This window comes from Protomyctophum bolini (assembly GCF_963924005.1).
Source record: "Protomyctophum bolini genome assembly, chromosome: 10".
In the NCBI taxonomy this organism is placed as follows: domain Eukaryota; kingdom Metazoa; phylum Chordata; class Actinopteri; order Myctophiformes; family Myctophidae; genus Protomyctophum; species Protomyctophum bolini.
The window spans coordinates 35,224,934-35,241,216 of record NC_137871.1 but is presented as its reverse complement, the minus strand read 5'-3'; the positions used below and the strand labels follow the sequence as shown (position 1 = coordinate 35,241,216).

The following is a 16,283-nucleotide window of genomic DNA, read 5'->3' as shown; positions in this document are numbered from 1 at the left end:
CGTCGAAATAAAAAAAAATCTTCTGAACGAATATATATTCAAAGATTTGTGCCACATTTTCACGATTTTTCTTAGTTAAAACACCAAAAGGGGTTCCCCGCCCAAAATGGGTTAAAGTGGGATTTTTACTTGAGTCTTGACCCATAAGAATTGCAGATGTGAATTCTAGTCATTGGAATGCCTTCTGAGTCCCAATCTCAACAAATGGGTCCCGACCCACTGTTTGGGAAACAGTGAACATGTTTTGGTTTGCACTGAAAGCCTAACTAACTATGTCTCTCCCTTTCCCCAGGTTTCGACTGACTTCACACATCCTAAATGGAGGAGATCAAGGAAGAAAGATCAAGGAAGAAAAAACAAAACCACCATTGCGGTCGTACTGTTCGTAAAAGAAAGAATAGAATAGCAAAACACCAAACACAGAATTCCAGTGTTGCAGTCAAAGAAGAACCAACGCAGTACGATTTGGATTGTTTGACTCAGTTGTCGGATCGCAAAAGACTGCATTCCAGTGTTGCAGATAGAGTTATTGAAAACACAAATAGAATAGCATACAGCGATCTAACGGTGAAGAAACGCAAAACACAGAATTCCAGTGTTACAGTCAAAGAAGAACCAAAGCAGGAACATTTCATAGACTGTTTGACTGACTTGTCAGACCGCGAAAGACAATTAACAGAAAGATTAGCAGGCAAATATCCAAAAATGGAACACGAAAGATGTGAAACACAGATTTCTGCTGTGGCAGATAGAGTTATTGGAAACAGGAGGAGAAGATCAATCAAATGTTTTAAAATGGAACGCGCAACAAGGAGTAACAGTGTTGCAAAGAAGGTCTTTTTACTAGATTGTTTGACTTGTCTGTTAGGTCACGAGGTTGCACAGAAATGCAAGCACTCGCCGATTTTAAAACTGAAGAGGATGGCCTTATCCAAAGCCCACATTGGAAAACTGAAAGCATCAAAGCCTATTTGCATAAGTGAGCTGTCATGGTACCCTGAACAATTAGACAGTATAATTGTTAAATTAGAAGATAAAGAAGACAAACGGAAGGAGAAGATCAATAAGAAAACATATGACAAGACAAAGAAAACAAGAACATCAGTCAAACAATCGGAGGCTAGTAGCTTCAGTTCGACCACACTCGTCCCCTCTGAAATACAAGTCACAGATCCTAAAGGGCCTCTTCCAGCTAAAGTGATTGACTTGATGGCATCATCCCAAATGGGCCAATCATGGAGAAAAAGACCAAAAAACCACCGGTGGAAGAATAAGAAGAAGAAGAGAAGAGAAGAGGAGAAGAAGAGAATAGCAAACAGAAATCTAATAACAAAACGCCAAACACAGAATTCCAGTGTTGCTGTCAAAGTTATTGGAAATGAAAAGAGAATGGCATACAAAGATAAGTTGATAGAGGTGGTTGAAACTCCTCGGAAAAGAAGACGTGTAGACAATATTGAGGAGCCAGGAAGCACACTGTCACCAGTAGATGACGTCACTTTGCAAAGCCCCCACTGTTCCGTATTCTCAAGAGATCACAGTTGCCATGAGGCAGGGGCTAGTGGCTTCAGTTCGACCACACTCGTCCCCTCTGAAATACAAGTCACAGATCCTAAAGGGCCTCTTCCAGCTAAAGTGATTGACTTGACGGCAACATCACAAATGGGTCGATCAAGGAGAAAAAGAACCAAAAGAATAAACTACCGGTGGTACCGGTATTTGAAAAAACCGAAAATAGCACACAAAAATATTGAGGAGTCAGGAAGCACACTGTCACCAGTAGATGTCACTTTGCAAAGCCCCCAATGTTCCGTATTCTCAAGGGATCACGGTTGCCATGAGGCAGAGGCTAGTGGCTTCAGTTCAACCACACTCGTCCCCTCTGAAATACAAGTCCCTCAAGAAGTACAGACCTCTGAAATATCTCCCCTACCACCTCAAGAAGTACAGACCTCTGAGGTGTCTCTCCTACCATCTTTAGAAGTACAGACCTCTGAAACATCTCTCCTACCATCTCAAGAAGTACAGACTTCTGAGATGTCTCTCCTCCCAGAAGTACAGACCTCTGAGATGTCTCCTCTGCCATCTCAAGCAGTACAGACCTCTGAAATATCTCCCCTACCATCTCTAGAAGAAAAGACTTCTGAAATGTCTCCCTCTCTGTCTCAAGAAGTACAGACTTCTGAGATGTCTCTCCTACCATGGCTAGAAGAAGTACAGACTTCTGAGACGTCGCCCTGTCTTTCTCAAGAAGTACAGACCTCTGAAATAACTCCTCTACCGTGTGAAGAACAAGTACAGACCCCTGAGATGTCTCCCTGCTTATCTCAAAAAGAAGTACAGACCTCTGAGATGTCTCCCTGCTTATCTCAAGAAGAAGTACAGACCTCTGCGATGTCTCCCCTACCATCTCAAGAAGTACAGACCTCTGAGATGTCTCCCGTACCATCTCAAGAAGTAGTACAGGCTTCTGAGACATCTCCCCTACCATCTCTAGAAGTACAGACATCTGAGATGTCTCCCTGTCTGTTTCAAGAACAAGAACATACTTCTGACATTTCTCTCCTACCACCTCAAGAACTACAGACCTCTGAGATGTCTCCCTTCCTGTCTCAAGAAGAAGTACACACTTCTGAGATGTCTCCCCTATTATCTCTAGAAGATGTACAGACCTTTGAGATGTCTCTCCTACCATCTCAAGAAGTACAGACCTTTGAGATGTCTCCCCTATCATCTCTAGAAGAAGTACAGACCTTTGAGATGTCTCTCCTACCATCTCTAGAAGAAGTACAGACCTTTGAGATGTCTCTCCTACCATTACTAGAAGAAGTACAGACCTTTGAGATGTCTCTCCTACCATTACTAGAAGAAGTACAGACCTTTGAGATGTCTTTCCTACCATCTCAAGAAGTACAGACTTCTGAAACGTCTCCCCTACAAGTACAAAGCCCCCACTGTTCCGTATTCTCAAGAGATCACAGTTGCCATGAGGCAGGGGCTAGTGGCTTCAGTTCGACCACACTCGTCCCCTCTGAAATACAAGTCACAGATCCTAAAGGGCCTCTTCCAGCTAAAGTGATTGACTTGACGGCAACATCACAAATGGGTCGACCAAGGAGAAAAAGAACCAAAAGAATAAACTACCGGTGGTACCGGTATTTGAAAAAACCGAAAATAGCACACAAAAATATTGAGAAGTCAGGAAGCACACTGTCACCAGTAGATGTCACTTTGCAAAGCCCCCAATGTTCCGTATTCTCAAGGGATCATGGTTGCCATGAGGCAGAGGCTAGTGGCTTCAGTTCAACCACACTCGTCCCCTCTGAAATACAAGTCCCTCAAGTACAGACTTCTGTGACGTCGCCCTGTCTTTCTCAAGAAGTACAGACCTCTGAAATATCTCCTCTACCGTATGAAGAACAAGTACAGACTTCTGAAACGTCTCCCCTACCATCTCAAGAACAAGTACAGACCTCTGAGATGTCTCCCTGCTTATCTCAAGAAGAAGTACAGACCTCTGAGATGTCTCCCCTACCATGTGAAGAACAAGTACAGACTTCTGAAACGTCTCCCCTACCATCTCAAGAACAAGTACAAAGCCCCCACTGTTCCGTATTCTCAAGAGATCACAGTTGCCATGAGGCAGGGGCTAGTGGCTTCAGTTCGACCACACTCGTCCCCTCTGAAATACAAGTCCCTCAAGTACAGACTTCTGTGACGTCGCCCTGTCTTTCTCAAGAAGTACAGACCTCTGAAATATCTCCTCTACCGTATGAAGAACAAGTACAGACTTCTGAAACGTCTCCCCTACCATCTCAAGAACAAGTACAGACCTCTGAGATGTCTCCCTACATATCTCAAGAAGAAGTACAGACCTCTGAGATGTCTCCCTACATATCTCAAGAAGAAGTACAGACCTCTGAGATGTCTCCCTACATATCTCAAGAAGAAGTACAGACCTCTGAGATGTCTCCCTGCTTATCTCAAGAAGAAGAACAGACCTCTGAGATGTCTCCCTGCTTATCTCAAGAAGAACAACAGACCTCTGAGATGTCTCCCTGCTTATCTCAAGAAGAAGTACAGACCTCTGAGATGTCTCCCTACATATCTCAAGAAGAAGTACAGACCTCTGAGATGTCGCCCTGCTTATCTCAAGAAGAAGTACAGACCTCTGAGATGTCTCCCCTACCGTGTGAAGAACAAGTACAGACTTCTAAAACGTCTCCCCTACCATCTCAAGACGTACAGACCTCTGAAATATCTCCTCTACCGTATGAAGAACAAGTAGAGACTTCTGAAACGTCTCCCCTACCATCTCAAGAACAAGTACAGACCTCTGAGATGTCTCCCTACATATCTCAAGAAGAAGTACAGACCTCTGAGATGTCTCCCTACATATCTCAAGAAGAAGTACAGACCTCTGAGATGTCTCCCTACATATCTCAAGAAGAAGTACAGACCTCTGAGATGTCTCCCTACATATCTCAAGAAGAAGTACAGACCTCTGAGATGTCTCCCTGCTTATCTCAAGAAAAAGAACAGACCTCTGAGATGTCTCCCTGCTTATCTCAAGAAGAACAACAGACCTCTGAGATGTCTCCCTGCTTATCTCAAGAAGAAGTACAGACCTCTGAGATGTCTCCCTACATATCTCAAGAAGAAGTACAGACCTCTGAGATGTCGCCCTGCTTATCTCAAGAAGAAGTACAGACCTCTGAGATGTCTCCCCTACCGTGTGAAGAACAAGTACAGACTTCTAAAACGTCTCCCCTACCATCTCAAGACGTACAGACTTCTGAGATGTCTCCCTGTCTGCCTCAAGAAGCACATACCTCTGTGATGTCTCCTCTGCCACCTCAAGAACTACAGACCTCTGAGATGTCTCCCTACATATCTCAAGAAGAAGTACAGACCTTTGAGATGTCTCCCTGCTTATCTCAAGAAGAAGTACAGACTTCTGAGATGTCTCCTCTGCCATCTCAAGCAGTACAGACCTCTGAAATATCTCTCCTACCATCTCAAGAAATACAGACCTCTGAAATGTCTCCCCTACCATCTCTAGAAGCAAAGACATCTGAAATGTCACCCCTTCTGTGTGAACAAGTACAGATGTCCGGACAAAGAGATCTCAGCCACTCCATCCGCTCTACGCCTGCCATTGATTCTGGAGTCCAACAGGTGGGAATGGACCAGCCACCAGAAGCTACACCAAGCCTGGTGCAAAACCCCTCTGACCCACAACTCCTTTTGCTGGGTTTGGACTTTCACATTTCCCAGCGTCCTCCTGGTCCTAACTCAAAGCCCAGCACAAGTACATCATTTCCTTGTGACGAGGTTAAGAGAAACGGGGTCGCCTACTCCGCAGATATACCTGACAGTGAGCCTGCTGAGTTGGGTCTGGTGAAGAACATCTCAGACTGTCTGACCAGCATCGCTCTTAGTGATCCTCCCTTGTCGGTGCCCAGGACGGAGGACTCGAATGAGGGATGTGAGACTGGGGTGCCAGGTGCTGATCTAGGGCTCAGGACGGAGGACTCGAATGAGGGATGTGAGACTGGGGTGCCAGGTGCTGATCTAGGGCTCAGGACGGAGGACTCGAATGAGGGATGTGAGACTGGGGTGCCAGGTGCTGATCTAGGGCTCAGGACGGAGGACTCGAATGAGGGATGTGAGACTGGGGTGCCAGGTGCTGCTCTAGGGCCTGCCAGGCCAGTAGATTTGGAGATGCAAGAGGGGTGTCGTGATGGAGGAGATAAACGTGTGGAACGTAAGCTTGTTGTAGACAGACATTTCGTTTGCCCACTCGCTCTCAGGAAGATCATGGGAGGACGTGCTCGAAGCTTGGTTAGTGTTCCTTTTTCTGAAACCTTCTCTCGGATACATTTTATTGTATTGTATTGTTTCCACCACTGGTATTAACCAAATACCCTGTAATACACTTGCATTCGCGTAGGCACTTGCCGTAGCACTTGCACTAGCCACGACGACCTTACAGGCGTATGCAATGGCACAACCTATGTAATTTAGATAACATTTTATGTAGACACAGCACTCTATAGTGTATACTCTATAGCCTTACTGTACATATTTGCTACTGTTAGACAGATGCTAGGTTCTTCTAGCTTCCTTATGATTCTTGATGACTATTTGTTATGTATTTGACGTATTGCCATGTGTTGTTCTTGCTTACTGTAAATCGCTCTGGATTAAGAGCGTCTGCTAAATGCCTAAATTGTCAATTGTAGGCTGCTGAGGAGGAGGAGGAGGAGAAAGAGAAGGGCGCTTCCGAGGAGTTGTGCCGGCAGAGCCTGAGCGTGGTCTACAGCACCATCGAGGAGAACTTCCCGCTGGGCACCCTGCAGTTTCTGTCCGACCTGCTCCTGCCCGGCGTGCACCCTCCACGGGACATCACCTCCCACCTGCTCCGGGGGATCCTGCTGGAGCCCCGGCAGCCACATCACCTGTGTGTGCAGGCCTACAGTCTGCTGATGAGGTCACAGAGGTGAGGCTGGGGTGCCCCCCAAAATGATATGCACGGATATCTGACAATTCTATTTATTTTTTGCCAGAGACCCCCCAGAAGAGACAAGATTTTTCTAAAATAAAAATAAAAATAGCAAATGTACAAGATGCAAAGATCACAGCATAATGTGTCGCTTTGTAGAATATGTTGCTCACACGGTCGTTGACGTCATCAAGCGTGCGTCCGTAGCGACGCGTGTCATTGCAGCTACAGTTGTAGCTTTGTAGCTTTGCATCTGGAAGTTGAACCCAGCTCAGCTTCAATTTGTAGCTTCGTAGCTTTTGCAGCAGTTAAGGTCGGGCGCGATTTTCTGATTTCTAGCTGTGTTTCTCCATCGGGTTTTCCGAAAAACGCGTCCAGTGTGCAACCACCTTTACAAACGCCAGATGCATTCTTTGCATCTTCATGTCGCTGGCTTCCAATGAGAACAAATGGTAGACTCTATCTTTACATCTGCCCATGTGAACGGAACGCAGCATAAGAGTTTTCTGAAAAAAACATATTGCTCTACCACACGGATGCTTTCCGGGTTTAAATGGGATATTCGCTACAGTTATGGATTTAAAAAAAGAGAATCGATTGTTTCCTCCCTCTTGTGAAGAGGGTAGATTCCTTTCCTTTTCATGCTCCTCATCTCCTTCCTTTCGGTCTGTTCTACTCTTTAACCTATTCAGGACGGGAACCCCTTTTGGTGTTTTAAAGCATTGTTATACTTTAGCTATTGAAAAAAGCAGATCTACAAGCTCATAGCGCTGCACTGATGCCGCACTACGAGCTTGTAGATCAGCTTTTTTTTTATTGTGAAAATGTGGCGCAAACCTTTTGAATATATATTCTTTCAGAGCGAACATTTTTAACTCAAATCTTTGCTTCTGGGAGGTCCCTGGAACAACACATTTTCAGATGGGAGTCGGCGGCCGATTACATATAATATTTGGGGGTCCTTGACATGAAAATGTTTGAGAACCACTGACATAGAAACATGGGTTTTTCAGGATTTAGAAGGCATTTGTAGAATCGTCCTCAGCTCTAAATGGGTTAAAGTTCACAACGTCGGAGGTCAAAGACTAACTCTGCTTTTCCCATTCCAGACACCACATGGCCAATGCAACCTCTGTTCCGTGGGACTGGGAGCTGCTGACCTCAGTCATGGCAAATCAGGTTCGACTTGTGACATTACATTTTAGGTTTAGGACATGACTATGGGATGGGCATGCATGCATGCTCAATTTGGACATCAGTATTCGTTCAACGTATATAATAATCAAATGTTTCACCGTCTGTTAATAATCTAGTGCACTGAACTGTATTTTATCAGTTGGCACGTTGGCTGAAAGAAAGTAGGCTACAACAACACAAATTTGTTAATATTTAACAAAAAAGTACCCAGGTTTTTTGGGTTATAGCACAGCAGGCAATAATAGGCATTTGGGTACAGAGGTTGTAGATCTGCTATTTTTTTGATCTGTTTTTAGATCTGCTATTTTTCCTTTTTGTATAAATCAGATTTTAGTCGACTAAATAAACTGTAGATTTTGTCGACTAAAATATTATGGTATTCAGTCGACTTAGTCTGTATTTCAGATGACAAAAATATGACTAAAACTAAATGCAATTTTATTCAAAAGACTCAATCAGACTAAATCAAAATCAACACTGCTCAGAGTTAAATTGACTGAGGATTTTGGCAGTGTAAATTGGGTTCCCAGAGATAATAAAGATACGTTTGTTCCTTCCTCGCGCTCCCATCAGAACGGTGCCAAGAGCCAGCGCTGTGTCATCGTACGCATGTTCCTGGAGTACGTGATACAAACTCTGGAGGACGACTTTCAGGCCAAACTCAGTCGCTGTGGTCTCAACCAGTCTATAGTTAAGGCCACCCTGTCGTGTGATTTCAAGTTCTCTCATGTCAGGTGAGTTTGGAGGAGAGAGCAGGACGCACCGTTTAACTGAGTTAAATGTGAATAAAATCACAGAAGATTTCAAAATATAGAGACGTGAAGGTTTTTGTTTTACCTGCTGTGACACAAGTAGGGAATAACGTGCGTTTCTTCTCCAGAGATGTCATTAAATGGCTCTTTGCTGCCATCGAGAAGTCAACGACAGATGGAGACAGCAGAGATGAACATATCAGGTACGTAACTACCTCGTGATATATTTAAAACAATTTCTTTGACTAATCTTTTAATAGTTTGATGACTTATTTCTGTTGTCCAGTAGTGGTAGCTGGCTATTGGGCAACACGGCATAGCTACATTTGACTGTGGTCTCACTATTGAAGTCAGTATGCCTATGCTAAGCAGTGTTGCGTGTCTGTCCATCCTCCCCTCCTACTCCCATGGCTGAATACCTGTGATCGAGGTCCAGATTATTACAATATGATTATTCTTCGTCACTTGGCAGGATGGTGTGCATCTTCCAAAAGATGCTGGCTCTGGCCCTCGAAGTGGACCGCTCTCCAACACTCTGCTCTGCCAAGGTGGCACAGGAACTCTTCCAAGATCTCATCAGCATCGTCCCTTTTCGAGTGCACAGGTGTGTGTGTGTGTGTGTGTGTGTGTGTGTGTGTGTGTGTGTGTGTGTGTGTGTGTGTGTGTGTGTGTGTGTGTGTGCGTGTGCACGTGTGTCAACATTGAATTAAGAGAAGTCATGCCATATCATCAATTGTGCACCTGCCCTTACAGATCCTGAATTTCACTCTAGCTCTCTCTCTCTCTCTGTTTGTGTCTATGGCTGTATGTACTGTAGGATGCTCCTGTTGGAGAGCCTACAGAGTAAGCTGCTGAGATGTAAGCTGCTGGAACGTCTGCTGGACTACTCCTGCCGAGTGAAAACCCGTCTGCCTATGTCGCTCAGCCTTCTGCTTCACTTCATGAAGAACTGCACTCTTCCAGCTATGGTGAATATTATAATGGGACCATACACGGTCTTAGTAGGAGGCCATTCTGTCTTATCATAACTCACAATCCTTTTGTTTTGCCAGGTTGCCATTTTGAGTATACAGACGTTCGTATCCTGCCACAACGTTATGCTGCTTTCACACGGGCAGATGCAACTGATGCAAAGCTACACTAGTACACCTGACAGTGTCGTCGTTAAGCAGCAGTATATCCCACCTGTCTGTTTATCTCTAGCACAACCACAAACGTCATATACAATGAAATTACTCACCTAATGCTGCCTGCAGGTTCCATGTTTAATTCCAGCGTGTGTAACCTACATTGTCTAAGTGACCGTTTTCATATTGTAAACATGGTCGCTAACGTGGTTTAGCGACTAGCACTTTGACAGCTCATCCATCGTAGCTTGTTTACAAGTGAAACGGACTTTCTGTGCAGAAGCTGCCTCATCAAAATAAGAGCCACTTGTAATGATTAGTCAACACTAGTTTTATTTCCAAGTCTTCTTACAGGACGTTAACGTCTCATTTGAGTTCCTTTTGAATGCCTGTCAGCATTCTCTAAATCCCTGTCTCTCAGCTGGTGCGCAAATGCGCCTCCATGCCTTTGATCTACCGCGCACCAAACGTTTTGACGACGCATGCGCACTGGCGCACCGCTTGTGTGCACCCCACATGGATGGATACATGGATGGATACATGGATGTACATGTATATAATTGGATGTTTGAGAAGATTTTTTAAATGCAAATATAATATGGTATGTGTGTTTTCTTCTGTGATCTCCAGGGTGAAGAAGAGACGTGGCAGAGATGGGATGAGCTGGTCCAACTACTCTGGATGTTGCTGCTCAGCTACAACCAAGTGATGAAAGGTGAAGACCGTTGGCGTAGATACTGCATATATATCAGCTCTAGTAGTATCCACACATGCTCTAACTTCTGCCCATTTATTTATCACCCCCCAGGCAACCTACGCTGCCCGATCATCGAGCGAATGGGCAACGCCTGCACCCCTTTCCAGGGCTCATACGATGCCGTGTCCAGGACTGCGGTTCAGGAAGCGCTGGAGGCTTTCCTGTCCAGGTCTCAGGCTGACATGGGCCAAGCTCTGCCCCTTCACGTCGAAGAGTTCCTCACCTACCTGAAGGATTACCTGCTGGATTTCTGTCAGTGTTGACCAAGGCTTTTCAATTTTGTAATTTTGCCATGATGCGACACCAAAAAATGGGATGTAATATGGCTCATGACGTCACGAGTTAAGGCCTATTCATATTGCAGTTTTATGGTGAAGAGGTGACCACCGGTTTCGGTGGTTATAGTAAAAACAGAGATGTGTGCGGTGACCGCCGCGTCGTGGCGTCGTATTGTAGTTTTCGGTGGTCACCTCTATGAATAGGCCTTCAGTCTGACCCTCGGGTGATGACACGGGAACAGACCCTGCCAGGGACCTCCCTTACGTGACATCTCCTCTTGTCTCTAGATTAGTGGTTTTCAACACCCTGTTCATATCAAGCTTCATTATTTATTCAGTATTTGAGCCCAAGGCACATAGAGTGGATAAACGTTTTGACTGGGACAATTAGCATCATGGGGGGGGGGGGGGGATTTGTCCTGTCACCATAGGAGAGATAACAAAGTCAATTCTTCTACATTCTCTATTGTGTAGACTTCTATAAATTAAGTAATTCAGATTCAAGGTTCAAGGTTGTATTTATTGTTACATCTTGTGTTCAGGTACATAAGAGTAAAACGTATTAAATTAATTTTATATTTTTTATGGAGGGACAGACAGTAGGCTAACAGGAAATGGGGAGAGAGATGGGGGGAAGACATGCAGTAAAGGCCATCGGGAGTCGAACCCGCAGCACACTGCCAGACTGGATTACCAGCCAAGGTGCCTGGACCGCTGAGCCACGGACCAGGCCAGAGTAAAATATTATTTTTTGTTTGGCTTCCTTCAGACAAGAAAGAGCAAACGAGTAAATATTAGCCCCTTCAGACCCAAAACTTAGATAATATTGTAAGACTGTAAGTACAGGAGTCCCTTTTTTGTCTCATAACTCTGGAACCCGCTCAACTCCCTTTTCCATATTGTATGTATGAAATAATAAAGTCAAATAAATAAATATTAAACGCAAAAACCAAAACAATCTCAGCAGCGTACACACTGGCGTCTGTGTCTTAACAGACGCCAGTGCGTGTTCCAGAGTTATATATATATATATATATGAGATTATTTATTTTACTTTGCTGTATTTTTACATTTGCTTGTTACTACTGTATGAAATGTTATAATTATGATGATGATAATAAATTGAATCACAAATGTGCTTTACAAACAAAAGAAAGCTTTGAGTACAATAATTCCACTGCATGCAATGTTTCCAGTTGGAAATTAAGGCATGCCCAAATATGAGTCTATGCAGATGTCAGAACAAGCCAGCTCCATTATGGAGATACAGTATAGGCGCGATCAGGTCCAGAGCGTGGGCAGAGGCTTTTGTGCTGGTTTTGGACAACCGGCTATCCGACGAACTCGACACCGGGCACTCCACTCCCTGTGGGGGGGTGGAACGTGTCGAATTTAAAGTCGGGGCGAACGGTTCTCGAGTAATGTGGATTACAGACGTACACACGGAGTGTGCATTTTGGTGCATTTTTAGACAGTAGAAAGGAAATGTAATACGCTCACCTGTATATCCCCTCAACAACAGATCCACTACGACTACGAGGGTGTCTGACTGGAACGAAATGTTTTCAGATGGGGTTACGCAGACAATTACAAATTAATTTGGGGGTCCTTGAAATGAACATGTTTGAGAACCACTGGTTTAAACAACATCAGGAAGCCCAAATTAGCATGAACTCATGCGAATGTACAAATGGAACCAAATGGTCCCATACAGAGACATTTAGTTCCAGAGTTAAATAATGGGGGTCCCTGGCTGGGGGTTCTTGATAAGGTTGAGAATCACTGTTCTAGTCCATAATGTTATCATTGAGAATTACATTCCTCCTCACTTGATTGAAAGCCACGTTTGTAACTAACCTTTATAATCTTTTACAATTTGACAGGTCCAAAAATGGCAGAGGTGTCAGAAGCTGGCTCTACTAAATTGGCACAAGTGTCTTCTACTAAGTTGGCAGACGTGTCAGAAGCTGGTTCTACTAAGTTGGCAGAGGTGTCAGAAGCTGGTTATCCTAAGTTGGCAGAGGTGTCAGAAGCTGGTTCTCCTAAGTTGGCAGAGGTGTCAGAAGCTGGTTCTACTAAGTTGGCAGAGGTGTCAGAAGCTGGTTCTACTAAGTTGGCAGAGGTGTCAGAAGCTGGTTCTACTAAGTTGGCAGAGGTGTCAGAAGCTGGTTCTACTAAGTTGGCAGAGGTGTCAGAAGCTGGTTCTACTAAGTTGGCAGACGTGTCAGAAGCTGTTTCTACTAAGTTGGCAGACGTGTCAGAAGCTGGAGCTCCTAAGAAGAGAGGTCGAGGTCGACCCAAAGGCTCCCTCAACAGACCCAAAGGCTCCCTCAACAAAATAAAGAAACTGAAGACACCTGGTAAGAAGGGACGGCCAAAGGGCTCTCTCAACAAGAAGCCCATGACAGAACGTTCTAGGACACCTGGTAAGATTTGGGGACGGCCAAAGGGCTCTCTCAACAAGAAGCCCAAGCCTGCGGGAAGGCCATGGAAGCATCCTAAGCCACCAGCCGACAAGCTGAAGAAACCAAAAGTATGGAAGCCACGCAGAAGGCCATGCAACCCCCCCCGGCCCGACGACCTAGAGGGCGCAGGTTCAGAACTGGGTGCTCAGCCGAAAAAAGACACCACCGATAGTGGGACTCCAGGAAAGACGGGAGGTCCTAAAAAAAGTGTGGTTGCAGACGAGCCTGAGAGTGCAGTTGCAGAAGAGCCTGAGAGTGCAGTTGCAGAAGAGCCTGAGAGTGCAGTTGCAGAAGAGCCTGAGGGTGCAGGAGGAATGGATGCATCCGAGCAGGGGAGGACGCAACCAAGGGGCCTGTTGGGCCCAGGCCCGGGAGCCCCTGAGGCAGGGAGATCCCCTGAGCTTGAGCCTCCGCACGACCGTGTAGATAATCGCAGTTTAGATTCATTCATTCATTCATACAATAGCATCATATAACACTTGACTGTATGGTCCTTTAAGTATGTGTTACAAGTGTTAGGCCTTGCCTGGCTGGGACAAGTGAGATGCCTTACATAAACATAAAGAAAACCTATTTTTTAGCAAATGTATATGGGCCCAACTCTTGCAAGAAACCAGGGACTGCCTTATTTATTGTTATTATTTACATTTTATTTATCTGTTTGTTTGTTTTTTAGCAATCCCTTGCTGTAAATCCTGCTGAAATGCAGGTGAATGTCGCAGGCGTAATTACTCTATGTGCTCCACATTGAAGAAAAAGAGAGAAACAAAACAAAAAACAGATCTACTTTTCATTCCCTTTTTTGCTGGTTAAAGTTACATGAGTGCATAAGCTGGGTGATATTCAATGTAAGCTTCTCATATGAACACAATCATTGTTTAGTTAACATTGGTTTCTGGAGATACAAAATATTTCATTTGGGACTGCAAGGAAGGTGTGGGATTCCTTTTGTGAGATTAGTGATGATTTCTTAGCAAGTACTTTGATTCAGTAAGTACATCGATTCATTGATATAAAAAACACACTTCTTGATTAATTGAAAAGTAATTGATAGAATAATCGCTAATAAGATAATAGTTAAAAGTAGTTAATTTGGCTAGAATTTGGTACTACACAGTGGGGCTGTTAAACCATTAAATTAATTTTGCTCCTATGCCACTAAAATGTGGAACACCCTACCAACAGCCAATACAAAATGTGAATCCTTTCCTTCAAAACCGCTCTCAAAGAGCACCTACGGACGGCTTCAATTCGAAACTGGCCCCTGTAAAACATTAATTTTAAAACATAGAATACTAGTTCAGCTTAAGAGATTTCACTACACGGAATTGAATGAATTAATGCACTGATGTTTATTACGAAAAGGGAATTGCATTGAATTGAACATGATAAATTTGAGTATAAATGCAGTCGTATTGCCATGACGTTAAATGCTTTGGCATTACAACTTGTATTTTTACCTTTATTGTGCTTTTGATGCTTTCATTGGTAATGTCATTGCTGTTTTTATGCTGGTGTTTAATCGTTTAGATAAGCAAGAAACAAAACAAGCATGCTTTATTTTTTGCTTATTTCTTTGAGCCGCCAGTTTAATTGTATTAAATATGTTTTCAGTGTGTGGGGTTGAGTTTGGCTTATGACTGTTAAAATGTCATGTCATCAGATTTTTGTATGATAGTTTATACTTTCACTCTCCCTACAGTTGAATATGTCTGTATGGTTGTTTTACATGAATTGCCAAAGCTTTGAATGTGCTGCCATCCTTCCTGGATTGACCAGTCACCATGCATACTGCATTCCGTCTGTCGAGCAGAAACCAACATCTCACTGTTACGGTTTTGAACAAACCTACAGTGTTTATTTATACCAAAGAGCGAATATATATGTTTTTAAGTCATTGAGTCCGGCTTAAACTATGAGATAGACTACCAGAGATTGTAGATGTATGGTTTATTTTGGTCAGTTTTGACAAAGTTCCAGTATAGTCATTTCAAACTTGAGTCTTAGAACTCTGATGTGTAGATTATGAAGCTTGTTTCTTAAACTTCTTACGTACTATTTAGATCCTATAATGCACTGAGAAGTGTTTTTGGTTGAGTATTGCCAAAAAAACAATAGCATAATACTGTAGAAAGATACTGATGAGATTACTTTACACTTTTAAGATTACCACGCAAGCTGTTTTTGTGAAATCTAATAATGTTTTTGTCTTACTTACCCTATAACGTCTTGTGACATATGGATGGTCTTGAAATAAAATGTTAATATACTTTATTATGGTGTGAGATCTTTTTTAATCATCTTTAAGGGGTCCACTCAATTCTTCATATCCAGGGTTGTGCTTTTTCTCTTTGTAAATCACTGCATTTCCTCATTCCCAGACTCAGTTACTACAGGTTAGGTACAGATAAGTCAAAGAGGCATGAAGGGAGAGGTTAGGGGTGAAGGCAAGGATTAAAAACCTGATCACTGCTGCACAGAGAGAGCTTTTGAAGATTGTTCTTTGTAGAGTTTCAACAGAGTGAAACTAACATTTCATTTAATCAGTTTCTTCATTTTGATCAACATTTGCCTGTTATCTCTCCTATGGCGCCAACATCAATACAGCATGGAATTGTGGACAAAATCTTATCCAATGTTTGTCATGATGACCTTATGTGCTTGACTCAGTCAGTGGCGAAACACTCATCTACTAAGTAAGCATAACCATGATATGATGACCAGCCACTATCAGAGAGACAGACGTACTGTACGCAGATATGAGATGCATGCTTTGTTATCCTCATTTCCATATCTGCTATAGGGACGTCATATATCCGCTGTTCATATATATTCTGTGTAATAAAGTTTTGAGTGAGAGGCTAAATCTCATGATATGGTGGCCCGTGGCTCAAATGCCGAATAAATAATGGACCTTGATACGAAAAAGGTTGAAAACCACTGCTCTGGTGTAGGCTACTATGCACTCAGAACTTTTGGGGTCAGGTTTAGGGTTAAGGGTAGGAGCGAGTTAGCACCTTTTCAGGACCCTTCCTTGGTTACCTTTTCTGTATTTGGGATGGAACATGTAACCAAGGCAAGGGGGTCCCGAAAGTCAAGAGGCTATAGGGTTAAGGGTAGGCTCCTGTCAGTGAGTCCACTCCAGGGCAGGTCTGCAGCCCCCCTACTTTGCTTCAAACCTTCAAACCTTCAAACAACAGCT

General features: G+C 43.7%; 1 protein-coding gene and 1 long non-coding RNA gene across 3 annotated transcripts; one reads left to right on the top strand and one right to left on the bottom strand.

Annotated features, from left to right (window-relative positions):
* Positions 1 to 1,812: 1,812 nt before the first annotated feature.
* On the bottom strand, positions 1,813 to 4,660 carry LOC308322841. Its single transcript, XR_013964762.1, has 3 exons — positions 4,587 to 4,660; positions 3,432 to 4,250; positions 1,813 to 1,913 (listed from the first exon to the last, which is right to left on the bottom strand). It is a non-coding gene; the product is annotated as an uncharacterized lncRNA (long non-coding RNA).
* Positions 4,598 to 15,295, top strand: simc1 (SUMO interacting motifs containing 1). Of its 2 annotated transcripts, none has more exons than XM_080774330.1 (11): positions 4,598 to 5,506; positions 5,687 to 5,844; positions 6,246 to 6,502; positions 7,615 to 7,684; positions 8,276 to 8,436; positions 8,583 to 8,657; positions 8,927 to 9,058; positions 9,272 to 9,422; positions 10,212 to 10,296; positions 10,390 to 10,590; positions 12,500 to 15,295. In XM_080774330.1, the coding sequence occupies exons 1-11, from the start codon at positions 4,636 to 4,638 to the stop codon at positions 13,555 to 13,557; spliced, it is 3,219 nt and encodes a 1,072-aa protein (XP_080630456.1). In that variant the 5' UTR covers positions 4,598 to 4,635; the 3' UTR covers positions 13,558 to 15,295. The 2 variants fall into 2 exon arrangements, with proteins under 2 accessions (XP_080630456.1, XP_080630457.1); XM_080774331.1 differs by having other exon boundaries at positions 5,687 to 5,850; positions 6,258 to 6,502.
* The last annotated feature ends 988 nt before the right edge of the window (positions 15,296 to 16,283 follow it).

Excerpts from the sequence above, each read along its gene's own strand:
- simc1 (XM_080774330.1), top strand. The coding sequence starts at position 4,636 with ATGTCTCCCTACATATCTCAAGAAGAAGTACAGACCTCTGAGATGTCG. Across the intron at positions 8,658-8,926 it reads AGCAGAGATGAACATATCAG|GATGGTGTGCATCTTCCAAA; the intron begins GTACGTAACTAC and ends GTCACTTGGCAG. Across the intron at positions 9,059-9,271 it reads GTCCCTTTTCGAGTGCACAG|GATGCTCCTGTTGGAGAGCC; the intron begins GTGTGTGTGTGT and ends TATGTACTGTAG.